Genomic DNA, 25,663 nt, shown 5'->3' with positions numbered 1-25,663 from the left:
ATCTGAGGGACGTACATTCATGTGGATTGGGTGGTTGTTTAACAAGAGACCCGATGCGAGAACATGGCGGACCAACGTCTGCATATCATACTCCACTTGTGGCCCCGGGATCCATGAAGAGAAATCGCCCGAGTAACCAGATACTGCAGCTCAGTCTGAATCAGTTGCTCCATGCGGCTGGCAACCATGATATTAACCCTCATACCTCCTGCCGTTAATTACCTCACAAATGCTCTGCCATATAATCCCCCAAGATCATCCAGTCCGGAATGTCCGGCATTGCTGCCCCCATTATATCACCACCACCTCTCGTTTGAAATGGCCACTCAGGCAAAGGGCCTTCGTGGATGGGTTCGGGTATTTCGTCAAGATTTGGAAGAGTTGGGGTCAAGCGCTCTCTCTGGTCATTCTTGTTTTGCTGACCTACCCGTTGTGGCCTTGACGACATTCTGCTTTGTGCAGGATGCCCTTCATTTGCTTGGGTTTGGCTGTTTTGGGGGATAGCCAAATCCCCGAAGCTCATTGCCACATCTCCTCCTGATGAGCAGCCAAAATCGAGGATTTCCCACATCAGACCCTCATCTTCTGCGGACATTCTAGGCATATTCGAAGGGGTTGGCATTTTAGATAAAGCGCCCGAGAAACCCTCTTGATTATAATAGAGTGACCCATAATTCTGATGGCGAGCGGCAAGTTCATTCACTTTGTTGACCTTGATAGAGAAGATTGTCAGCACTTTAATTCCATATTGTACTAGCACACTTACCAGAACGCTCATATTTTCCCAATACACAGACAGCTCCGTCATAAAGTCAACAAGAATTCGAAATTCTTTGTTAAGCAGAAGAGCAATTTGCGGATTTTTGCTTCCAGTGTGCTCGAGTTGAATTGTTGCTGCGATCGCAGCCAAATATCCCAGAAACGGATCGCAGGTCTCAAAGTTGACCTCTGACATTTCCTTTATGAATCGAACTATCCATCGGGAGTGGAGCAGTGATGTCTCAAACGACTTTTGCAGAAATGTTGCGGACAGATTGCCGTTAAAGTTGCGAAGCTTGGTCATGATCACAAATGGGTGGTGCAGCAGGCCCTGGATGGAATGAAAAAGGAATTGAACACACACCCAAGTCGAGAGGTATGTACGTGGCTGTGGGGTTTCTCGGGCGCGGCTTTTGAAATCCACGTTTATATATCGATGGGTATCTGCAAAATGTGTTTCAAATTGTAACCATTCTGACTCGAGGATTGCGAGAGCTGATCCGGTTTGCCAGGGAGGTAGCGAACTGTCGGCAAAGGGCTCAAAGACATACTCCGTCGCTTTTCCCCATAAAGAATACAGTCTCAAAAGACATACGAGAATGCCATGATCAACTTTCTGCCCTTGTTTACCAGGACCATCATGCAAAGACCCGTAGGCTAGTGACCTATTATCACCAGAAAGTGCATCTGTCTGGCGGGCAGGAAATGGAAGTGTGAACTGCTTGTCTGAGAGGGACAGTGAATAATTTCGGGAAGCACTATAGGTGCGATCGAGCATAAAAAAGGCCCAAGTAATGCGCTTTCTCGTTTCGATCTCCGGGTCATTCGAGATATATGAGCCCTTTTCTTTGTTCAGCCCTACAGATTGAATCGCACGCAATCCAAGGGAAACAGACGCATACCCGCGATGCGCTTTTCCGTCAGCAAAATCTAGCTGAGCCATGAGAAATGTGCCCTGGAGAAACGAAAGACCCATATTGCCGTCTTTGTATTGATTTGACAACAGGTCCCAAGCTTTTTCCGCGAATCCTTTCACATCGGGTGGATTATCGTGTAAAGGACCACGAGATCGTCGAGGCAGACGGGAAGTGAGGGCCACTAATGGGAATGCGACTTCTGGAGGCAATGTGCTGGTATGTCTCAACAACCACCTTTTTGAAAAAGGACAATATGGCTGGTCATGAAAGTAGGTAAGGTAAGTTTGTACTTCCTGCTCGATAAATGCAACTGGAAGACCTCTTCTGTTTCGTTTTGATCAGTATGTTTGTGATTCTCAATGAAGGAAAAAGCCAAATATACTCTTGAGCGTGCAGCGGGTGATTCTCTGAGCAATCCATTATTTCGAAGTCGTCATAAGAAGCCTCTTGCAGCCCACGACCATCATTGAGGTGATTATCACTTGATACTTCTCGTAATGGATTAGACCTTGGCAATCCTTCTCTGTGAGATTTGGAAAAAAAAAGCTTTGGATTAGCGATTTCTGGGGCATAGATTTGAAGTCTATTGCATACTGAAGTAAAAGTGCCATCATATCCAGTCTTTCTTCGATGCGCTGCAGCCTCCCAGAGCTCGAGGTATCCCCTTGGGTCTGATAAATTCAGCATAGTCCGAAATTCACACCCAATCCAACGGCCCAACTAGGACAGAAAGCATGAATACCTCATTGGTGCTGTGTTGTGTTTCCTGGCTCTGCACATGAGCCGAAACCGACTGGCTCCTTACACGGGATGCTTGCGGTCCGTATGAGCAGCGTTGCCCTAGCCTGTGACACAGCGAGCATGTCGGTTTCTCGCCTGGGCATCGTGCCTTCTTCCGACTATCCCGACCACATATTAGAAAACGGCACATATACTCCGTACACCCTGGCGATGCTCGGAATTTTGTTTCTTGATCGGACTTGGCACCTACCGACAAGGACCACAAGCTTGCCGGGTTCGCTTTAAAGAAACCTTGTGTATAGTGTAGTTATCGCCCATTGAGCTCATCATAGGCCAATTGGCCTTTAAAAAACAAAGTCTTATCTGTTTCTCGCCGATCGAGGCAGTTGGAAGATGTTGGCCAAGTGGTCCCGTGCGGGGGTCGGTGAAAATCCGAATCTCTCACTTTCCAGTTTCCCACATCAACTCTACAATTTACACCATACATTGTTTCAATTCTGTTATTCAACCCTCATACAATTTTATATTCGGAATGCTATTTTCTCAAAAGAACTTTTCCAGGTTGCATCTGCAGAGAAGAAGAGAGCACATTATGAAAAGTCATAAGCCGGTCATGTGATCGGCTGGAATCTTATGCGGGGGAACCTTTGGAAGTTCTTATATGGTGGAGACAAGTTGAACATGGTATTATCATGGTATTATCCTTCAGCCTATTCGTCCGAAAATGACATGATATCTATTTTGTGACCAAATTAGGTAAATATAAGGATCCAAATGTGGGGTTGGGCTGTAAAACCTCGTAATAGTGATATACTACAGGGTACATAGTAACCTTTTATCTTCATACTCTCCGAACATACTTTGTATACTTCGTATACTTTCTCTTCTTGATTCCACAAGCCCGGCAGGGATACCGATCACCCGCGTGGCGTTCACTCAGCGCGGTAATTTCACCCGTCCACCGGTTCCCCTCTGATCTTCATGGTCTAGCACGGTCTATCGGGTGTTAAAAACAGGTCGGGCGATGCACGGCTTACCCTCCGCTCCGATCCTGTGATCGGTCGAAAGCTGTAGATTGCATATCCTCACGGGGAAGTATGGACTCATGATCCTGGTAGCTGTAACTGGGATCCAGATCCTCTATGCCTATATTAAGGACCTTACGTTCCGCCCTAGATGATAGAATTCACAGAGTTTCAAGACAATAAACATTAATTCATCTTCTTGCCTAACCTTGTCTTTTGACCTTCCACTATGTCCGCCGACGAGAATCCCCCATCTGACCCTCTCCCTGCCTCGTGGTATTCTTCGCAAGATATACATGAACTTGAGCGACGCGCCATATTCAGTCGTAAATGGCTTCTGACTACACACAAGCTACGTTTCCCCAAAACAGGCGACTGGCTCCGATATGAAATCGCCGGGTACGCATTTATCCTGGTGAAAGATCGCGAGGGCAATATCAATGCTTTCCACAACATCTGTCGACACCGTGCATTCCCCGTGGTTACCGAAGAGGGGGGCACTTCCCGGATTTTCTCTTGTCAATATCACGGATGGTCCTACGGCCTTAATGGCAAACTTGCCAAAGCACCCGGGTATCAAGAGCTGGAAGGGTTCGACAAGAGCAAGAACGGTCTTCTTCCGATCCACGTTCATATTGATGTCAACGGGTTTGTCTGGCTCAATTTAGATGCCAGCGAGAACCCTGAGATTTCGTGGGAAGATGCCTTTCAAGGAATCGACTTAAAGCCACGTTTCAAAGAGTTTAATTTTGAGGACTATAACTTCGACCACGCCTGGGAGATGAGTGGAGATTACAACTGGAAGATCCTGGCAGACAATTACAATGAATTCTACACTCCCTCGACTTCCAATCTGGGCCCCTACGCCTTGGATACCAAAGACGGCAAATCCACACCCGAGGAAGTTGCAAATGTGTTGAAGACTTGCAGCACATACTATTTCCCCAATGCTGCTATGACCGTCTTGTAAGTGAAATTGTGTTCCAATGTAACCCGATTGACGCTAATTGGGTACGCAGGCCGCAGTTCTTCTTCATGCAGCGACTCGTACCTACGAGCCCCACCACATGCTCGATGCGCTATGAAGTCTATCGCAACAAGAATTCTAGCGATGGCGAGTTTGAAACCATCAACCAAATATACAAGAGTAAGATGTCTGAAAACAAAGATCTCTGTGTCGAAACACAAAAGAATCTCAACACAGGGGCCTCTGCGAATAGCCAACTCAACCCCACGGAAGAAAGGCCGGTCGACTTCCGAACTGTCATCCGTGGGCTACTCGCAGAGCACCATAAGCGGGAAGAGGATGCAGGGGAGCAAATTTGGCCTGCACGACAAAGACTCCCCAAGGAGGAGGCAGTGAGCAAAGAAGATATGGAGTTTTGCTCCAAGCTTACAAACAATGATGCATCAGCTTTGACTGCGGGAGGTTGTTGTGGAGGAGGATGTGGAGGTGGACCTCCCACCATAGCAGCAACGGCACCTGAGACTATGGTGGTTTAATGATTTTCATGATAGCGATTTTGGTAGTTAATTCTTTTAGCCTTTGATTTGATTTTATTATGAAGATGACATGTTACATGCAACCATGGATCCATACCAGTCTTTGATCATGAGACAGGTACTACTCCGTATAAGCATCAAAGAAGGTCATATGAACACTTTTGATTTCTGCAGGATTCACACGTCCATGGGTTACTATAAAAAGATATTGGACCAATTATATATAGCAATCGTTAGTATCATACTTTTCTGGATTTTCAGCCAGACCCTATTTGGAAGAGCCTAAGTAAAACAGTACGGAGTACGGGGTACTCCATACATAGTAGATAAATGGAGAAGAGGGGATCATTTACCCATTTTCAGTATAAATTTCATTTTCAGATATCCCACGTACAAAAGTACTCCGTATACCTAGGTACTCCATGCACATCGGATTCTAGATTAGGTCGGGTGGACCTATGAGGGGGTTTCTCCGATTTACCCCAAAGACCAAGGTCTCCTGGCGTTTTGATGCATTATCTCGGTTTATCTTTTATCTTATTATCTCTCCAGGGCTAAATATTCCCTATATTTCCCCTCTATGTTCCCCCTCTTTTAATCCGGTGACCTCGGGACAATCTTGACTATCTCATCTATCTCATATCTCAACTATCTCAGCTATTTCATCTATCTCGACTATCTCAACTATCTCAACTATCTAATCTATCTAACCAGTCCGCCGCTATACCCCGCTAAATCCCATCCCCTCCCCCTTTTTTTTATTATTATTATTTTCCCTTACAATGATGCCACGAGAGAGCGCTCGTGGAAGGCTACGTTCCCACGAGGCCTGTCTCAACTGCAGGTATGGTAATATACTTGTCTATCCGTAGGTGAAACTAATCTCCATATAGAAGAAAAAAGACCCGATGTCCGGCCGAGAAACCGTCCTGCTCAAGCTGTGTCCGCCTGAATCAAACATGCCTTTATACCACAATACCTAGAGGGTCTCGGGGAGGACAGTCTGTATGTGCTGGCTTGTGGCTGTCAGTGGCCAATCATTGACTTTCTTTTTTTTCTTCCCCTTTTCTACAGGACGATAGGCTAGCATTCCTTGAAGAGAAGGTCAACCTTATCCTAAGTGGCAGATCAACTCAAACAATTCCATCAGAGAAGCCGCAAGAGTCAGGAAAAGGAACCTCAGAAACATGCTATCCTCTCACAACACGTCCACCATCCATCGAACCGAGCACAGTCAATGACCCATTCTTCCTCGGGTTTGGCTATGAGGACTCAAGCTCTCAACCGTCATCATCGGCTATCGCTAAAGCTATTGACCTTTACTTTGAATACTGCCATCGACAACCAATTTGGTGTTTTGACCGTGAAGACGTCTCAGACCCAAGTTATCTGTCAGAGGAGCTCGTTTGTTGCCTGCTAGCCCTGACCTCACGGTTCTCAAGAGACCGTGACCATTTGCAACATTATGGGGATAGTGCAAGAAGCCTGGTCATGCTTCGTATGGCCAATGGCACAGTGGAGCTTGAAACCATTGAGAGTCTCTGTCTGCTCTCTTATTCTTCGTTTCTAGGCATGATCCTCCACCAAGTGAAGTGGATTTCAAACGCTGACTTTTATTGTAGACGGGGATATACACCTTGGTCGCTTCCATCTCGGTCTTGCTCTACACCTTTGCCGGTCAGCCACGTTGGATCTTGAATCGAGTCATGCCGGCGAAGGGCCCATGACTGAGCGAAAAAAGCGTCTATTTTGGAGTCTCCAATGTCTGGAGCAGTCTTACGGGCAGCAAAATGGGTTTCTCTGTATCCCATCAGAGGTCATGCGCACCTTCTATATTGCCTCTAGTAGCGACCGCGCAAAGCAAGATGGGACGGAACCGAAACCCCCACCGCTGCCGATAGATGATCTTGGTTGCTCGAAATCATCCGATCTAGGGATCTGGAGCCTAGCAGTCCACTTTGGCTGGGTCTGGAGCAGAGTGCGAACATACGTCTCCGATTGTGCTCGGAATAGGCTCAAAGAACCCTGGCGACACGATTCCATGTACGCCATGGTGCTCTCCGACCTTACAGAAATCGAGAACAAGCTTTCCCAGTGTCATCGTTATGACTCGGTCAAATTTTACGAGCGAACAGCCGAAGAGTTGAGATCAAGCCGAAACTACTGGACCCCATGGCTGAAGCTACAGTTCACTTACCATTGCATTTTGACGGTTCTGAACCATCCCTTCCTCTACATTGTGGCATCACAATACAACGACAATTTAGCAATCCCAAACGCTTTCTGGAGACGGTCATCGGAATTGGTCTTATTACACGCTACCTGGCTTGTCCGCATGATAGACATGGTATCGGAGAAAAAGATGCGCCTGATCGATCCTTTCTTTGGACACGCTGCCGCCATTGCAGCCACGGTGCACCTATACTACTGCTGTGCTGCGGATCCCCGATTAAAGTACAAGTCCAAGGTCGATTTCACAAAATGCCGAAGGTTCCTGAAGAGCTTTGTGTCATTTTCGCCTGTTTGTGGAATCCTGGTGGGTCTCATGAAACCAAAATGCAGCCACTAATGCTAACAAACATACAGGATCAAACGCTGGACAAGATGACTCGAATTGCTTCCGGTTCGGAAAACATTGATCATGACTGGGAGCCTGAGAAGATTCATCTCAGTATACCTTTAATGTGGGATGTTCTTCAAGTCAACTGTAAACCCAAGCCACACGAAGTGTCCACAGGTGGCTTGCTACATCCATCATTGACCCCAACCGTCTCTACAGAAGAGGCGGAGGACAGCCTAGCCTCCACTCTAGAGGTTATCGTTGCCATGTCTCCGAATGTCACAGTTAACACTGCGGATGGTGGTCAGGCTGCCCACATTCCACCAACCATGCCGCACATATCTTCCACGCCAGCTTCTCCTGCCCTCGAGCTGGGTGAGAAGCTCGTTGCGCCAGCTGACAGTTTAATGACCAATACCCCCTGGTTATGGACGGATCCCTCGCAATTTGTTGATATGGAGAACAATGTGGGATATCCGGAATCCGAATCCACTCTCGGAAACATTGACGGATTTTCAACTTGGTGGGACTTCGGAAACTTATAGGAGTAATATGTTCATTGACTTCTACTACGGCGTTACTGTCTTCTCAGACCGTAACTCTCGTCTCAATCATCTGCGCTTATCCTTTAATCGGAGCCAGCCCCTATGCGAAAATACCCTGTGCGGAAACACTCCTAACAAACCCCAGGTGAAAACATGATGCCCACGCGTTCTCGGCCAAGTTAGGCCGCTGCGACCGTCGTTAACTTCTCCTGCAAAGCAGCAAAGTTCCGTTTCATAGCGGTGTCGGTAAACTGAGCCCCAGTCACCATCGGATACTTCTTCGAGGGCCCCTGGATCAAAGAATCCTTACAGGGCTGGTTAAAATAAGCAATGCTGTATCGGTCGCCAAAATAGTCCCCGGGCTCACACGGGGCCTTGACGCGATGAAAAGTTGACTTGAACCGGTCATCCGACCAGGACATGAGTAAATCACCAATGTTGCACACTATCCGGCCAGTCCTGGCCTTCACCTTGGTCCATCCGTCCCCGATACCGAACTCTGTCACTACCTCGCGACCGGGACAGATTTCTAGCCCATCCTGACCGTCCCTTTGGAAAAGTAAAGTCAAAAAGTCCCAATCGGCATGTGCCCCTGCGCGATGATACACCTTGCCGTCGGAAACTTCTGGCAATGCAAAGTAATGGAGTAGACGCATAGTGGTTTGCGAGTTCGGTCGTGAAATGTCATGACATTCGATGAAGAATCTCTCCGGGAACCCCAGGCCCCGCGCAAAGCATCGCATCAAACATTCCGATACTTGTTGGACGCGATTCATAAAATCGAGAGAGGCGGTCCGGAAACCAGGTAGGTCGTCGTTCTTGACCCAGAGGTCATTCATATTCTCACCGAACTGCAACTGGTAAGACTCTTTACTGTCGGGCTTTCCAGTAGACGGTCGAATTTGTGAGTTCTTTTCCCACCCGACATTGTTTGGATTCCACGGTACAGTTGCTTTGACGCTGTCCGGTAGATCGAAGAAAGTTCTTGATATCGCAAACATGGAGTCAATTTGTTCCTCGGAGATTCCATGACCGGTCAGGGTGAAAAATCCAACATTCTCAGCGGCTTGGATCAGTTGATCTGTGATTTCATCGATGCGGTCTTCGAAATCGTGCATGGAGATACATGGAATGACTCGATCGACATATCGAGTTTGAGATGCCATATCTCTTAACAATCCAGGAACTTTGCGGATTTACAAACGGTTAAGTATCAGAACACTTGTAGGTCACTCATGTCACAGAAACTTCTCACATCGTACAATGTATGTGCATCCTGGGCCGGGGGTAGCTCGGCAGGGCTGATAAGAATGGCGTCGGGGATTGCACTCAGATTAGTACGCTAGTACGATTAAAGGGGAAGTTTATAGGGAGTACTCCGTAGGGGATTCTGTCCTTGTCACACGTTTCAGGTAGATCGTTACCGTTTTTGCTGTTGAAAGATAGATGCGTTTCCAAAACACTTCAAAACTGCACGGGCATAGATAGTATTCTGCGCCCTCTAATAGGCCACAATCACCTGGGCATGGTCGAATCAACTCTGTCCGATAAGATATTACCAGGTGCATTCCTTTAGGGCTAACATGAATCCCGGAATTCACCGAAAGCGCCCCGGAGAAGTGAACTGTTGCAATGGTCTTCGCGTCACTCTCAGAAAAGGTGCTTTGTATACTCGTTTTTTCATGCTTGGAGCTCAATGGTGTAATCACAGGCTCATTGCTGCTCAGATAGATTATATTGCCTTGGGTATCAAAATTATATATAGTCAATATGTCCACATATCTATTAAATGCCATATTTGTACGCAAAGGAAGGGCCAGCGCTTGGTGCCAAAATAGATACTGCGTTTGGGCGCAAACCTTGGATGCAATAGCCTGCAAGTTTGATCCAATAAGACCAACGCATTTATTCAACCTTGCGCACTTGGGTCACAGGGGAACGATATACTCGGCGGCCATGCACAATGTACAAACCAATTGCAAAAATGACCACTGCTCCAAAAACAAGGATCGACCAATTCATATCCACCGGGGTGGGGTTGTTGGCGGTCGGGAAGAAGGTGAAAATGATGGCAAAGCAAAGCCAAGCCAGGGAGAAGATGTTGATCGCCAATCCGAAGATACCGAGGGAAAAGCGCGAAGGGGGGATACCACCCGGTTGAAAACGGACCCGAATGACGGCAGCAATCGGCAAGATGTAAGTGGTGAAAAGCGCCGCGATCATCACAGATGCGACAGCATTGAAAGCCGCGGTAGATCCAATGTTGATCAAACTCAGCAGCACGGTGATAATGGTTGACACCAATACAGAGCAGATGGGAATTTGGGTGCGTCGATTAACGTGAGCCAGATGCTTAGAGAATGGCAAGGCATCGTCGCGAGCGAAAGCAAAGGTCTGGCGAGAGACTGTCGCAAGAATACCAATAGCACTGCAGACTTCCATGACAAGAATGATAGCAGCCACAGCATTGGTGGCCGCCACCGAGCCGGTGGCATGATTAACTGCTGGGAGGAAGGAGAATCCACTGGCCGGGGCGAGCACATCCTGTAAGTCTCCCATCTTATACAGCAAGGTGATTAACATAATGAAACCGAGACCGCCGTTGATCAAAGCGGTCGAAACCATACACCACGGGACCACTAAGGCAGCATTCTGAACCTCCTCGGCTGATAAATGTTAGCCATGATCGCGTATTAGTAGAGATATGTCGTTTGACTTACCCATATGGGTAGCAGCATCCGGACCTGTCCAGGAGAAGATCGGAGTCAGCTGGCCCACCAGACACGCGAGGCCCATGCTCGGCCATTCGCCTGAGTTTGTGAACTCCTTCCACACAGACTCCCCAGAGGCCTTTCCTGGAGTCATGGCCCACATCAGAACGACGACGACAACAAAGCCGAAGAGGTGAATGGCGAGGATGAGGCCCTCCATGGGAGGGAGGATCTTGTAGCCCCAGGTATTCACGACAGTTCCGACCGCGGCGATAGCGATGGTGAGTAGTGTCCCATGCCAACGCTCGAAACCATACACCCAACCGGAGGGATTTGAGTAGTTGAAGACCAGGAGTCCTTGAATCAGAGTACCGCAGAGATAGCAAATACTCGCAAAAGCAGCCTGCCAGCCAAGCACCGAAAGCCAACCTAGACACCGGGATTAGCGTTGGAGATCGTCGGATTGTAATTCGAACGGGAGGAGGGGTGCGAACCGGTGAGATAACTCAAGAATCGTTGACATCTCGGCCAGGCGAATTCACTGACCCAGTGGTACTGTCCACCGGATGTTGGGGAGCTGGCTCGGTCAATCTCCATACGCGACAGGGAGGTGGGATTGAACGTACATGGAGGCGATCTCGGCCATGGAGACCACGGCGGCGAAAAATCCCACAAACGATGCGATATACACATAGACCATGCCGGCTCGTCCGCCATCAGTCAGGCCGTAGGTACTCGTGCTGCGCCATTCTCCATTATTCCCGGTGTCCTCTGGTAATCTCGTGCGTCCAAACTCACAGCAGAATCGACTCCCATGTGGCCATCAACGTCGTCGTGAAACCCAAGATGGAGTAAAAACGAAAGTTTCTCTATTGTTGATCGGTGTTGATCAATATTTGAGTGTGGTTCCCGGGGGATGTGCGATGTGCAACTCACCTTGAACTGTTGAGTCTTGCCCAGGCGCTGCATGTCCCAATCATCCTGGTCGGTCGCATCGATGGCGACGTCCTGGGACACCATATTCTTGTCCAACGGTCCCTTCATGGTGAGTTGGAGAAGGGAAAAACCGGAGTTGATCAGAGATCAGACTCACGGCCAAGGGGCCCCGAGGTCAAAGGGGGAAGGAAAAGCCCGAGAGTGGAGCCAAAGTTTATTTGGTCTGCAGGAGCTTACATAACCACCTATGCAGTTCCAAGGTTATTCATGTAGCTAGGTAGGTTATAACATATAGTTATGTAGAATATATAATATATAACATATATAGAGGATAGAGAAGATGGGCAAGATGGAGAAGATGGAGAATTGTCTACTCCGTACTCCGTACTTCGTAGATGATATGAAATAGATTGACGCTGATCACAGTCGAATGGAGTAAAGTAGACTCGCACCTGATTGGATGTTCCTCATTTAACTTTAGTTTCTTCAGGCCAATAGCCGAATGTCTCAAATTTATGAATTCGATATGGAGTACATGAGTACTTGGTATGTTGTACGTAGTACAACCATATTCTTTATGTTGTATACGGAGTATATCGTAACAGAGTCCAGATTTCATACATATGTCATACATATAATCCTCGATATTCGGTTCAGGAAATATCATACGTTTTACCTACGCTAAAATATACGTCTATGCATATGTATGTATTAATACATGTATTTACCGGGGAATTATGTTTCAGTTGGATACATAGGTACATAGATAGGTACATACCCACATATGTAGTTATGTAGTTATGTAGTTATGTACATCCATTAGAGTTGGATAGGATTCGAGACATAAACTGAGTACGTATTCCAAGATATTATAATAGCTAAGCATTATTCCCATCCATGATTCATAGGTATATATTATGGGTTCTGGACTCTAAATGGCGTGACTTGCTAACCTTGGCAGTACTCCGTAGTCAAATTCCAAGGTCCACGGGTGCTCATATCATATTTAATATGTCTTTCGAGCATCACTTGGTACTAGCGCAAACTACGAATAAAAGAAAAAAATAATAATAGCAATAATAATATATTCTCACGGCTAATACCCGTTCTTATTCCACGAAAGGTTTAAAGATACCCACCTATGCACTCCGTACTCCGTACAAGCGTCCCAAAGTGTGCCAAAATAGATCCCCACGCGTGGAATCCACGTGGACCCTCCACACGTCTTGGTGTCAAAACACAGAGAATTTAATGCATTGCGCGTCATTTACTCTGTGATCCTACGTACGTTATATACTCTACTCTCCTTTTGGGTGAAGATGTACCGGTTGAATATCCCCTTATCTTTGCGACTAAATCCAATCAAGAGATTAAGACCGAGCTCGGGAGATTGCGTGAAAAAGAGAGAGGCCAAGATCGACCAAAATTGAAGCTGAAAACTAGTATAGAGTATAAACTAGTATAGAGTATATAACAACAACATAGTATAGAATAGATAATGGACAACATAGTATATATACTACTGTATGTAGGAAACATTGAATTGTCTTATCTGATTCCAAGATTAAGTGGAACCACACACACGCCACATCAACCCAAGCACAAAATACTTGGGATGACGACGCGTGGGGCTGGTGGCGTTGCAGCTCCTGAGGTCGCTTCTAGGAGATCTTGGAGACCTTTCTACGCTGTATGACCCATCTCGGCAGATGCTTTCCTCGTTGGTTGGCGCAGACGCGCAATTCTCCAAGGGATTGTGACCCACGGGGAGCTTGGCAGACCATGATATTTCGATGGAAAATCCGTCAGCTACCGAATCACCATACGCGTACAAACTCGGTTCCACTGTTCCTGTCGCCAAGACCAAGTGGTTCCCTTCCACCAAGAAGTCTACCAGATAGACGGCGCCGGGGGGAATCGATGTCAAAAGCAGGATGTGAAATAAAACCATGGTGTCGCGGCCTCTGCCGACAGAAAAGACTGCTACTGTCTCCTTGCTCGAACCCCCTTGTTTTTGTTTTTTTTTATCCGCGATGCGCCAATGTTCTTGCGAACTTCTTCTGGCGTGCTTCGCCATGATCGTCTGCACATCCGCCTTCCCCTCCAATGGATTGCTCTAATTCTCGCCGCCATTGGGGGACTCATTGTATTCTATGTGTTCGCTGTCCCTCAACTTCTCAGATTCCGGTTCCGTGCCGACTTAAGCTGGTATGATCTAGGAGCTCAAGGGTTTGGTCCAGACCGAAGTTACATCTCCTTCGATCAAGAAGCTCCCATTGTGGAAATCACCCCGCATGATGCGAAATGCGATCCCCGGTACACATTCCTTGCACCTCGGGGCGATTCAATTGCCCATCCTGGTCCGATGATCCTGAATCCCGCCGGGGAACTTGTATGGACAAAATGGAACGGGGGGACCACACAAGACTTCAAAATGCAGCGGTACAAGGGTGAGGACTACCTCACTTATTGGCAAGGAGACACAGCCGACGGTTATGGCCGAGGGTCATGGTACATGGTATGGTTATATATTGAGCTAGCTTACCATGATTATCGTTCACTAATTACCTTGTCCATTCACAGCTCGATTCGACCTATACACAGAAGTATGTGGTGTCTCCAATCGGCATATACGATGGCGATCTCCATGACTTCCAAATCACTCCCAACGATACTGCAATTTTGATGATTTACGACCCTATCCCGATGGATCTGAGCTCTATCGGCGGACCAGAGCTGGGATGGATGTATGACGGAATGTTCCAGGAAATCAATCTCGAAACCGGCGAAGTGTTATTCCAGTGGCGCGTATCCGACTTTTACGACCCAAGTGATAGTTATTATCCGATTGGAGATGCCGGTTGGGGACGGACTTCCGGGTATGACCACTCGCACATCAACAGTGTGGACAAGGATGATCAGGGCCGGTACCTGGTTTCGATGCGCCACCTCCATACTGTCGCATGTATAGATGGCACCACTGGTGATGTCCTTTGGTCACTAGGAGGGAAACGGAACACCTTTGCCGATGCTTCGGATGGAGCTGCCACCGAGTTCTCATGGCAGCATGACGCTCGCTGGCAAGGACCCAACCGTCTCAGCTTGTTCAATAACGCAGCCTACAATAACGACAATCTGTCCGCTGTGAGCCATGGGATGATCGTTGATCTGGATGTGGGAAAACAGCAAGCAACATTACTGCAATCCTTCCACCATCCGCACGATATAATGTCTGTTTCTCAGGGGAACGTGCAAGTACTCGACACAGGGAACGTCCTTGTGGGCTGGGGCCACTCTGCAGCCTTCACCGAGTTCTCCCCAGAGGGCAATGTTGTATGCGACGTACACTTTGGAGCCTCTGCTTTCTTCACATTTGGTCGTGTCGTTTCCTACCGAGTGCTCAAATTCGACTGGGTAGGTAATCCACTGACAATCCCCGATACTGCCATCACACCAGAGAGTGTCTTTGTTAGTTGGAACGGTGCCACCGAGGTAGCGGAATGGCAAGTCGAGGCATGGGACGGTGAAGACCTCAGTAACATGACATTCACGGCTGTGGACCAGGTCCCTCGCGAAGGGTTCGAAACCGAAATCCCACTCACCTCCAAGGTTGAGTCATTCTTCCGCCTGCGTGCAATCAAGTCAAACGGAGAGAGTCTCGGTGTAACTGAACTACTCCAACGATTACCAGCATCATCATCGGAGGCCTCTTTCCATATCAGTCCATGGGCCTTGACGGCCATTGTGTTTGTGGTGCTTGGTTGCCTTATTTGCGGCGTGTATTTTGCTATTCATCGACGACTTCGCCAAGGATTCGGCTCCAGTGGCCTCTATCAATTGGTGTCGCATAAGGATGAAAATGAGAGCGATGATCAACATGATCAACATGATCGCCTGCCAGTATAGGACGTCGGCAGCCTATACGTAGAATTCTATTTGCATGTATATAGCTTGATCTGCACATATTGAGGAATGAATTCCTATACATTTTAGGAAATCGATGAGATAAATTTGTAATCGGTGTTTACGCAATCTCATAGCCCCCTTTGAGGGGTTCATGATGCCTAAATGCCTTATTTAGTATACAGTTTATGGTAGACTTACCAATACATCAACTCTCAAAAGTCACAAATATGCGAAATTGTCTAGTGTCAACTTTTTTTATGGTCATTGAACTCTCTAGGGTGAGAAGAAGACAGTGCCAGTGCCAGTGCTAGGGGTGGGCTTGGAAGATAAAATACGAATCCCTACACATGATTGCTGATAATGCCCAAGTTCGACCTCGGTGAATTATGTACATAGCGCAATAGACTACTAGAATTGTAAACTACAATTTTAGTAGTCTAATTTTATCTTAGTCTCAATCGAGTATTTCTTAGAATGATGGATTTGAAAAGATCTTTCTGGCTAACAAGATAGAAAAGCGAAATTACTGGGCACCCAGAGGATTCAAGTACATACTTATATGATAGGAAGCGATGGAACATCATGAACCTCGTTCTCGGTTGATCGAGAGATGATGATCTCTGAACAGGATCATTGTGCAACTGGATAGGAATAGGTCACTCCGTTTCAATTAGACAGCGATGCCCCTTTGGTGCCATCAGGAAGAAGGATTGCATTTCCATATCCTTTGCGCTCATTTCCTCTTTGTCGGATCGTTGGGCATTGGGGAATTCTCGGAAAAAGAGGACTGATCCCAAGCGAAGTTCCATACGGGCCAAGTGCAATCCGATACAGACTACACATATCCATGGTGTAAGCCGAGGTGATCCCCAAGGGCATTAAGGTTATTCTTGACTTACTGCGCGATCCACCACCAAATGGAATGGAGATATCCTTCATTTCCTTGGTCGGGTTCTCCCATCTCTCGGGGTTGAACCTACATTCTGTTAGTGTGCCTCCTTTGCGTGTAAGAGATATTCTTCTTACGTGTATGGGTCGGGGAAGATTGTAGCATCCCTATGTAGACTATAAGACTGGGTCGACACCGTCGTTCCACCCGGAAGGAAGTATCCGTTGAAACTAGCTCCTTCTGAAGGCACAGAACGAGGGAGACCAAAAGGAACAGCCGTGTAAATACGCAGGGTCTCGCTGATAACCATGTTTAGATACGGCAGATTCCGAAGGTCATTGTCATGGATCGGCTCAGACAATGCTGTCACCTCAGCGACCAGCTTGTCTCGAATCCGTCTGTTTCCACAGACAGCGTCGGTAAGGTAGGTCAAAGTAACGGCAGTGGTATCACTTCCTGCAACGATGTACGCCTGAGCCTCTTTCTTGATTTCGTCATCAGCAAGGCCACCTTTCTGGGTGTCGAATAGCTTGGTAAAAAGTGTCTGCTTCGGGTTGGAGGGATTCTCTGCGAGTATCTTCTTGTATCGCTCGATGGACTGGGTTGCATATATGCCCATTCGCTTCCCGATTGCTGCGGCGCGCTTAAAGGCTGGCAAAGGCAGATATTTGCCGAAGAGGACCAGGTTGGGGAAGGTTGTTCGAATCGGTTGGAGGGCTGAAACTCCTTCCAGATCTAAGATGTATTGAGATTTCTGTTTGGTGTTAGAATCGATTTTGGAGTCTTCTACTTTTGAATGGATGTAACACTTACCTTGCCAGCCTCTAGCATCCGAAAAGATTCCCCAAAGCTAAGTTCACCAATAATGTCGGTGGCCATGAACAGCCACCACTTAAATATGTCGGTGGCACCACGGGTCTGTATTTCTTCTACCATTCTGCAGATTGCCATTTTTACCCGGCCTGTAATTAACTCTTCATGCTGATGCAGTGAGGTGTCGGAGATTGGTGATGCCAGTAGGCGACGGCGGGTAGAATGGAAATTCGGATCGGTGGTCGAGAAGACGCTTTCCATGTTGTTTGGTACGAGTGTGCGATACCAAGGGGATTTGAGGAAGCGTGAGTTAGTCTTATGTATCTCTTTCACGGCATCGACACTGCTGATGTCGACTCTATTAGGGCCAGTTCGAACGATTGGACCTTGATATCTCCGACGTCAATACTCGATATTCCCAATCTTTAAAAGGAGAAGATGCCATTGCAAATTCTTACCATAAGTCTCATGCAGCCTATGAACATAGTTTGGGGCCTTCCCGGCGAACCAATAATATATGTAAACAAGATCAGTCCATTTAGAGATGGCCGGACCTGGAATCCGCGCGAGAGGACTAGAGAGACGGTTATAGATGAAGTGCTGCACCGAAGTCAGCTTGAAGAGCCCAGAAATTCTCCAGCAAGAACCAATCATACGAGAGACAATACTCCAATAATGGAGGCTAAAATTGCGGGAAGATGGCTGACAGACTCCATAGTTGTGATTTGTTGGATATTCCACATAGGTCGGTCTCTTCACATTGTCAGGTCAACATGGTATTTATATTGAACAATACAATCATTGTTGGTGGCACATCCTATTACACACACATTCAAATCAGCCCGGTGCTTTGTTGCCCGAAGGCCGACAAATATCGCAGTGCGGACGAGCATTCGGGGCTAATTTCAAGGAATCGCCGAGGAAGGTGATCGGCATTGGAGATGAGCACCTAGATACATACTACTTCTCCGCTATCGTGCAGACTTTAGAATGAATCGATGCTTTGAGAACTGATTCGGTCGACACTAACCTGTGCGAGCATCAATGTTGTATAGAGAATTGAAGGTTTTTCGTTTGTTGACGGACCCTATCATACATTCTAGATTAGGGGGGTACTCTAGAAAGGGTTTCCCACATTGATGCCCTTATTTTGGTATGTCAATGGTATTGCCAGGTCCAGAGTTGGACCCTTCGTAGCATTTCTCAATCGAAAATCGGCCTTGTATGGAGTGGGACCAAAATAAAGTACATACGTTACGTGGGGTGTTTATGCCCATTAGATTCCATGACCAGACGGGATCCGTCAAAACCCGTCAAAAGCCGACCAGCCCTCTGCATAGACGTTTTATATGATCTCCTTTTGAGATGTATGAAAATAAGCGCAACATAAACCTAATTGTCGATTGTTTGAAATGATCTCTGGGCTTCGCATCGGATCTCGGGCTTCGTTTAAGGCCGAGAGGTCTTACCGTGGAAAGTGTCAAATGTGCTAAGTCCGACTATCCATTTCGCCCCACATCTCTAGACGCAATGATACAGGCTGGCCTTCTTGAAACTGGGCGGGTCAGTAGCGCCTTCTTTCGCTTCTGTTTGTCTCAGTTGCACATGAAGTCCGACAGCAGCAATGACTGGGGTAGTGCCGCCGCATATAGGGGGTTTTGGGGGAAACGTTGGGCTTACCTCCGGCTACAGCTTCGAAACCAGGAAGTTGAATTACTCCTCGACATCAAAGATATTTAATGGTTCAGCTACGACCTGAGCAAACCTAGGCTTGCAGCTTATGCAAACTGTGGATGTTGGCTACCGTGCTAGTTGGATTAGTCCCTTACGCCCAGTTACCATCTCGGGAATCTCCGAGCTACACCAGACGCTTGTCAGCTTCTTCAAGGGTACGCATACCAGCAAGCGTTAGTGGGTTTCCAGAAACACAACTCACTCATGTGGATCGTACCTCCAGCAACGATAGTCACCTTTCATTGGTGGGCTCAGCAGGTTGGGTCGGTCTCAAGTACAGTGGATATGCGACCGCTCGAAATTTAGTGACATCATCCCGTTATAAATTTAGCGCGCCAGGGGCTCAGGTGCTCATCAGGGTATTGACCAAGCACTGCGTATACCTGTCTCCCCGACAGGCTTGTAAGCTCGGTAGCCAGGAGCAGGTCCTGTGCGCCATTGAGCAAGATTCCGCTATTAGGCTAGTGGAAGGCATTGTTCATGGTGCCGTATGAAATCAAGACATCTCATACCAGACTAAATGTCTCTGGAGGGCAGGCGCGATGGATTGGTGCACGGAATGTTCGATCGACGGGATCGGTATGCACGGAATAACCTTGCGCAGTTGGAAAGGCCCCAGATTCTGATACAATGTCTCGCTATAGTCATCGGCCGAAGTCCACGGTATATGGAATCTCCACCAAGCCACCAAGATTCTCACTGAACCTTTTCGTGGTGGCTACCCCCATCCTCTTGGGTCTCAGCCTTGCGTTCCAGGGCGCGTACACCGCTGAGGTGGGCCTTCGAAGTGCCGTAGTGCCACTGGTATAGTGATACGCGCGTGTCACATCATTAGTGCGTACAAGAACGCATTGCGACGTGATAAGGACAAAGAGAACTAGGAGAAAATAATGATTCAGAAGGGCGATAATCAGCCCTAACGCGAATTCGTTACGGCGTTGACGCGGCCATGCAGAAAACGCACACTGCTTTTGGCCCCGAACAATTTGGGTGTCGGGTGAGTACCCTGCAGCTTGTTACAGCAGCCATCTAGGACACAGTAGCAAGTATGCTTCTGATGGACTTGTTGACGGTCAATGCAACCCGCGCTATATCACAGCACGATGTTGGCAACTCCATTGCGACGGACCTGCCTGATTACTTCCATCAGGCTGTTGTGTTTAAGATTACTGTGGTGGATCATTTGGACTCGGGAACGAGCATCGGCACTCTGGCGGTAAAGGTGGTGGATAACATGATCGTAAATTGGGGACTGGAGTAGGATGGATTTTGAGTGATTTAGATGTAGCCTTAGCTCCATAGATGAATCCCGAGGAAGCGGTTTGTATGATGTCCAGCTGAAAGCCTCGTTGGTATTGAAAATGAAACATTTTGCGGCTTCTTTAGATGGTGTCAGGGGATGTGACACAATTAAGCCCGAGACTGGGACTGTTGCACTTGACGACAGCCATTTACCTCCATAGTGAGCCGGCTCTGTGATGAACGTCGTCACAAGATTGATATGAACAGTACAAACAAAGAAAAGGGAAAATAAAAAGGGGGGGAGGGAAATAAAACATGGAAAATTAATACAAACATGAATGTGAAATGTATAGGGTATCGTATATTTTCCTGATAGAATTCACAAGGAACGCCGAAAGAAAATCCCACAGGCCCATTCCATATACCGGGGCCTGTATATGCAGACACATAAACACATGCCACGTAGACAGAAGAAAATCATCAAATGCATCAAAACAATCCAAGATATGTCTTTCTGGGACACAAAGGTTAAACCGTGATGGAATGGAAGAAAGAGAGATTGCCATAATAGAGTTTTGCGTGTGGATGTTTCCTTGCGAACGAGCACAGGTCAAGTGTAATCAAAAAGGGGCAGAGTAGGTAGAGGTGTTGGATGAATGGAGGCAGGAAGCTGGGCAGGCAAGTATGGCTGTGTTGGGTTGTCAACGATCAAAGATTTGTTACTTAGTGTCGAACCATCCACCATTTTCCCATTCCCCATTAGGTGTGTATGTGGCTGCTTGTCGGGTGGACGGATCGCAGAGACCGCTCAGTAGAACGTTCAAACGAGCGAAATTGATAGGTTTCATGACCCAACCATCGAATCCAGTATCGACGTAGTGGTCGTGGTCTTTTTCAACCAACGATGCAGAGACGGCAAAGATAGGCACTCGATCATTGTGTATAGCTTTATTGGAGAGCGCTTCCTTGGGTGTCTTGGATTCAAACTCGCGAATCGCCCGAGTGGCTGTCATTCCATCGAGGATCGGCATCTGGGGAAGGTTAATGGAGGTGAAGAGGATGGGAGGAGCGTTTCCAACATACCTGGATATCCATCAATACCACATCAAAAGATTTGGTAGCAGAGGCAAAAGCAATCGTGCAGGCTTCACCATTGCTAGTCAACTCGACGGTGTGACCAAGTTTGGTCAACCGCTTTTGTATAATCTTGCTGTTGATTGGGTCGTCTTCGGCGACAAGAACACTGAGTGGGTCGTAGTTTGTTGTTGAAGGTACAGTGGTTGGGGGGGCAGAGGATGCTGGCCCTGAGAAGGGGGCTTGTGATATTTCTGCGATTGATGAAACTCGTGGGAAATATGAGTTATCTTCCTTGGTAGGCTCAATTTGTAGTGATCTCAAACTGGTGGAGTGTGGTGACATTCGTAGAGCACCCATCGGGACTCCCGAGTCCGTGATATTCTCTAGGCCTGGGGGAGGGGGGTCACAAGTGGTTGTAGAGTGAGCGGCGGGGTATGGGTGACGGCAGATAGAGTTCGCTTGGGATCCTGTGTGGCCAACGATCGCTTTATAGCAGACGGCGATGCAAGAGGAGACGCATGAGTGCTGCTGGCGCTGGCAGGACTCGAAGAAAGGTTCAGCGGTCGCAGGTCCAAATCTTGGCTAGTGCTTCTCGTGAGAGGCGGTTCTTGCATAGCGCTGATCAGTCGATCAGCGTGACTTCTCCCACTGCGCCCGCTATGTCCACTGCGGGAACTGGCACCACTGCGAAGGCTTTCAGAACTTCGTCGTCTAGCATCACGAGATTCATGTGCTGCGGAAACGAGTGTAAACTCCTTGTCTGAAAGCATGGGCGTCGCAGGAACGACAAGGCTCGGGGGAGGAATTCCTTCTGAATCTTCCTCCACGGCTGTCCCCTCTGGCAATCGGAAGTGCAGTATAATCTTAAAACGACTGCCTTTCCCTTCTTCTGATTTGACACCGAGCTGACCATGCATGTTATGGACGATCCTTGCTGCAAGAGCAAGGCCAAGACCCAATACACGTTTTTGCGGTGGGTCCTGTGCGTTCTCTTCTTCTTCCTCGGGGTAGTAAGTATCATCGGTCGACACTTGTTCAAGCTCGTGGAAGAGCTTCTCCAATTTGTCGTGCGACATGCCCACCCCCCGTATCAACAACTATCATCTCCACTCCAACATGGCCTGGAATCGCTTCACTGGTAGAGCGCCACATTTCCGCCGTGACCGCACCGGACTTGGTATGCTGAATGGCATTTGATATCACGTTCGAAAGAACTTGCCGCACACGACGTTGGTCGCCGAGAACTGATTTAGGAATACCAGGATGTACCGAAACAGTGTATGATATGTTCTTCCGCTTGGCATCGCCAGACAGCATGTCAGCGGCTTCTCTAAAAGTTGACTCAAGGTTGAAGGTCTCATCTTTAATGAGGTCCTGTCCTTTTTCGGTATTTGTCAAGTCGAGGAGATCGTTGATCACGTAAATTAGTGACTTGGAAGCCGAATGGGATTTGGTCAAACTCTCTCTGGTTTCATCGTCCAGAGCACCCTCAAGTGCAATCTCCAGATAGTTAACGATGGCATTCAAAGGAGTCCTCACTTCATGTGCAGAGTTTGCCAGAAGTAGTCGAGTGAGTTGCGAGGTTTGCATAGCGGCCTCCTTCTGCCTCCAAACTTTGATAAATTTACCGTAAACCACTGTTCAGGTATGTCAGCTGTTGAATAATTGAGATGAAATATTTAGGGTATCCGAAGGAGATAGCTTACAGCACAAGACCGCCGCCGTCTCCACGTCCGTCTCTGTCCACTCTCTACTTTGCGATAGAACTGTCTCCCCGCCACGCTGTGAAACTTTCGCGGGGTTCTAGATATCCCGCGGTCTGCTTTCGCTTTTCAATTTCGTAAGGATTGCCGGCCCATTTAATCTCTGTGAGCTGTCCACGGCGGAAGAATGCGATGAAGTCACTACCTCTAGTAGAAAGCGGGACATATAGTAGACCAGAGATCGCTTTCAATCCCGGGGCGTAATGAAAATCAGGGAAATCCTTGACAATATCGTGCGAGGCAAGCACTGAATCCAAATGCCGTACGCGAAGGAACTCTAACAATGCAAGAACCTCTTGGGAGTTATGATTGTCGCCAAGTATCTTTGTTTCATCGCGAATCGATAACACGCCGTAATCTGCATCAAATAGTTGTAACAGATCATCCGAGGATGCAATGATGTATCCTGATGGGTTGGCCTCGGTTGGAACGGTGTTGATTAGTTTTCGGGCTTGAAGGCGAGAGGCATATGAAAGCCGCTCTATGTTTCGAGATACAGTATCTCCGAGGAGCCGGCACATTTTGCGTATTGGGAATGATACGCGCATACCGGCACTTCCGTAGCTATGGCAGGAGATCAATCCCCATAGATCATTGAAAGCGTTCACGCTTATTGACATTGAAGACCGGACTTTCATGTGCGCCAAATATTTCACGTGAATTGGGGACATCGCACGAAGATAGGCGTGAGTCATGTCCAACGGAGATTCTAGATCCTCCAAGGTCCGACAGACAAGTCGAGAAGTCACTTGGTCGCGATCGTATAGGAGCCGGACCTTATTTATTTTGTATAGTTCTCGGGCTTGCGCGGGGATATCCGATGCAGGGAAATGAAGGCCCTTGTAGAGATCAATAGTAGTGTTCGGATCGACTAACTCGGCAACAACCATGCCGTTCCAGCTACTATCGAATTGATAGATCAAGACGCGGTGAAAGCCAGTCAGTTCTTTGACCAATCCTGCAGTTGTATTGAGCAGCTGATCCAGATCATTCGTCCGCCCCAACTGCTCCTGTATCTGAGTTAAGATACTAAACGCTTCCATCGATGATGCCTCGCCCCTTCTACGACGGGCACTCCTCAGAACGCGGAGAGGCTGGCTGATGTTGATCGTGCTCGCAGCGAGCTGATCTGGTGTTGGAACAATGCCTAGGGTGTCTGCGGGAGCGGCGGGAGTGGTAAGGCCGTCGACATTCAACGGGTTCACTTCGTCATCCTCACGCTCGAACTCGCAGATAATCAGATCCTTTTGTGTCTGAGAGACATGGGTGGCACACCAGAATTTGCAGCGCGTCCCATCAGCTGTGCGAATGGACATGTTGAAAACCTCCGGTCCGTCGACTGATGGGTCATGTGCATCGTCACGAACAAAGTCAATGTGATCCAGCAATGTGTCCGCCTGGTCCTCGCTCAAAATATCACAAAAGTTTTCCAACTCAAACAGTTGCTTAGGCGAATAACCCAAGAAGTCCGCCGAGTTCTCGCTCACAATGCGGACCATAAGCTGATTTGGCAATTCTTCACGAAGGGCAATCATTAAGCCAAAACTTTGAATCGCCCCGGGGATGCGAATGGGCTCGTCCTCGCAGTATTGGAATGCCTCTCCGTCTCGTCCTGTGATGACGGCATGCCCACTATCCGTCATGACATGTTTGAATCGAGCAGTGACATGGGCTTCATCTTCGGCGTTCCTGCGCCGGGTATGGGAGGATAGAGGTGCGGTAGAGCCGCTTCCGGAGTGGCTCTCGCTCGGGGCAGGTTTCGCGTATATTTCAGGGTGTTGAACAACCTCCGATGCCAAAGAATGTGTCGCAAGTTCGGTTCGTTCATCTATAACATGTGTCTCATGGCGTGGAATGTCCGTGGGGATGGTAGGTTCAGCGTGCTTAGGGTCGGGGTGATGAAGGTGGTCGGAAGCAAGTTGCGAGTGCAGTTGGTTCCACGTCCGTTCGTCGATGAATGGATACTGTCGAGCCCCTTCTCGGGTTGGCGATCTCGTGTCGCCAGAGTGCATTGAACCCGAATACTGGGGGGTAACGGTGGGATCGACTGAAACAACTGACTTAATAGGGAACACACGGTCGGCGGGGTCAAAACCAGTGCTTGGTGGCGGCTGAATCTCTGCGGTCGACTGCGAACGATCTCTCGACATTGGCTGTCCTTGTCTTGTCTCTGAGGGATACATCATTTTTGGAGACGCAACACTCTCCGACCTTTTGCGCGGGGACCACAGGCCGATGCCCTTAGGATGTGGGGACGTCATCTCCACTGTTTAGACTATCGGAATGAGCGTAGCGCGCCTGAACGGTCGCTTAGCAGTGGGATACTAGTCTCGAATGTGAATATGAGAGCGAATCAACCCCGCGACGAGATTGTGGGGCGTTCTAAGTTTGTATGGAGGGAGCAAAGGATGTATACATGTATATTCTTAAACCGAAAGAGACGTGAAAGCATGTCAAGCCTAAGTAGGAAGGCGGTATATTATTGGACTTGAAAAAACCGGCCTAGATTTTCTGTGAACAAAAAACTTGGAAACTTGGAAGA

The 25,663-nt window shown here is 48.0% G+C and overlaps 11 protein-coding genes across 11 annotated transcripts; 5 read left to right on the top strand and 6 right to left on the bottom strand.

Annotated features, from left to right (window-relative positions):
- Positions 1-223: 223 nt before the first annotated feature.
- N7487_007041 (fungal specific transcription factor domain-containing protein) lies at positions 224-2,096 on the bottom strand (the record flags this gene model as incomplete). The annotated part of the gene is made up of 3 exons (XM_056874788.1): positions 224-712; positions 767-2,000; positions 2,059-2,096. 3 exons carry the CDS (start codon positions 2,094-2,096, stop codon positions 224-226), a joined length of 1,761 nt encoding a protein of 586 aa, XP_056732508.1.
- Positions 2,097-3,671: 1,575 nt separating this feature from the next.
- Positions 3,672-4,945, top strand: N7487_007040 (aromatic ring-hydroxylating oxygenase subunit alpha; the record flags this gene model as incomplete). Its single annotated transcript, XM_056874787.1, has 2 exons — positions 3,672-4,408; positions 4,462-4,945. 2 exons carry the CDS (start codon positions 3,672-3,674, stop codon positions 4,943-4,945), a joined length of 1,221 nt encoding a protein of 406 aa, XP_056732507.1.
- A 782-nt stretch (positions 4,946-5,727) lies between these two features.
- Positions 5,728-8,050, top strand: N7487_007039 (putative C6 transcription factor; the record flags this gene model as incomplete). The annotated part of the gene is made up of 5 exons (XM_056874786.1): positions 5,728-5,789; positions 5,839-5,950; positions 6,020-6,563; positions 6,628-7,481; positions 7,532-8,050. 5 exons carry the CDS (start codon positions 5,728-5,730, stop codon positions 8,048-8,050), a joined length of 2,091 nt encoding a protein of 696 aa, XP_056732506.1.
- A 179-nt stretch (positions 8,051-8,229) lies between these two features.
- N7487_007038 (Oxoglutarate/iron-dependent dioxygenase) lies at positions 8,230-9,168 on the bottom strand (the record flags this gene model as incomplete). The annotated part of the gene is made up of 1 exon (XM_056874785.1): positions 8,230-9,168. The coding sequence occupies one exon, from the start codon at positions 9,166-9,168 to the stop codon at positions 8,230-8,232; it is 939 nt and encodes a 312-aa protein (XP_056732505.1).
- A 787-nt stretch (positions 9,169-9,955) lies between these two features.
- Positions 9,956-11,805, bottom strand: N7487_007037 (uncharacterized protein; the record flags this gene model as incomplete). The annotated part of the gene is made up of 6 exons (XM_056874784.1): positions 9,956-10,716; positions 10,771-11,190; positions 11,256-11,338; positions 11,388-11,501; positions 11,560-11,630; positions 11,698-11,805. 6 exons carry the CDS (start codon positions 11,803-11,805, stop codon positions 9,956-9,958), a joined length of 1,557 nt encoding a protein of 518 aa, XP_056732504.1.
- A 1,933-nt stretch (positions 11,806-13,738) lies between these two features.
- N7487_007036 (arylsulfotransferase family protein) lies at positions 13,739-15,603 on the top strand (the record flags this gene model as incomplete). The annotated part of the gene is made up of 2 exons (XM_056874783.1): positions 13,739-14,215; positions 14,281-15,603. The coding sequence occupies 2 exons, from the start codon at positions 13,739-13,741 to the stop codon at positions 15,601-15,603; spliced, it is 1,800 nt and encodes a 599-aa protein (XP_056732503.1).
- A 656-nt stretch (positions 15,604-16,259) lies between these two features.
- Positions 16,260-18,021, bottom strand: N7487_007035 (cytochrome P450; the record flags this gene model as incomplete). The annotated part of the gene is made up of 6 exons (XM_056874782.1): positions 16,260-16,438; positions 16,503-16,579; positions 16,630-17,246; positions 17,306-17,691; positions 17,764-17,905; positions 17,962-18,021. The coding sequence occupies 6 exons, from the start codon at positions 18,019-18,021 to the stop codon at positions 16,260-16,262; spliced, it is 1,461 nt and encodes a 486-aa protein (XP_056732502.1).
- A 1,538-nt stretch (positions 18,022-19,559) lies between these two features.
- On the top strand, positions 19,560-19,849 carry N7487_007034 (uncharacterized protein; the record flags this gene model as incomplete). The annotated part of the gene is made up of 2 exons (XM_056874781.1): positions 19,560-19,618; positions 19,684-19,849. The coding sequence occupies 2 exons, from the start codon at positions 19,560-19,562 to the stop codon at positions 19,847-19,849; spliced, it is 225 nt and encodes a 74-aa protein (XP_056732501.1).
- Positions 19,850-19,988: 139 nt separating this feature from the next.
- Positions 19,989-20,300, top strand: N7487_007033 (uncharacterized protein; the record flags this gene model as incomplete). Its single annotated transcript, XM_056874780.1, has 2 exons — positions 19,989-20,036; positions 20,073-20,300. The coding sequence occupies 2 exons, from the start codon at positions 19,989-19,991 to the stop codon at positions 20,298-20,300; spliced, it is 276 nt and encodes a 91-aa protein (XP_056732500.1).
- A 700-nt stretch (positions 20,301-21,000) lies between these two features.
- On the bottom strand, positions 21,001-21,715 carry N7487_007032 (response regulator; the record flags this gene model as incomplete). The annotated part of the gene is made up of 2 exons (XM_056874779.1): positions 21,001-21,312; positions 21,365-21,715. The coding sequence occupies 2 exons, from the start codon at positions 21,713-21,715 to the stop codon at positions 21,001-21,003; spliced, it is 663 nt and encodes a 220-aa protein (XP_056732499.1).
- A 26-nt stretch (positions 21,716-21,741) lies between these two features.
- fphA (putative sensor histidine kinase/response regulator) lies at positions 21,742-25,271 on the bottom strand (the record flags this gene model as incomplete). The annotated part of the gene is made up of 3 exons (XM_056874778.1): positions 21,742-22,388; positions 22,441-22,995; positions 23,126-25,271. 3 exons carry the CDS (start codon positions 25,269-25,271, stop codon positions 21,742-21,744), a joined length of 3,348 nt encoding a protein of 1,115 aa, XP_056732498.1.
- Positions 25,272-25,663: the final 392 nt, after the last annotated feature.

Source organism: Penicillium crustosum (genome assembly GCF_028827405.1).
Source record: "Penicillium crustosum strain IBT 35664 chromosome Unknown utg000002l_segment0_segment0, whole genome shotgun sequence".
Lineage (NCBI taxonomy): Eukaryota > Fungi > Ascomycota > Eurotiomycetes > Eurotiales > Aspergillaceae > Penicillium > Penicillium crustosum.
This window is presented reverse-complemented; position numbering and strand designations above follow the sequence as displayed.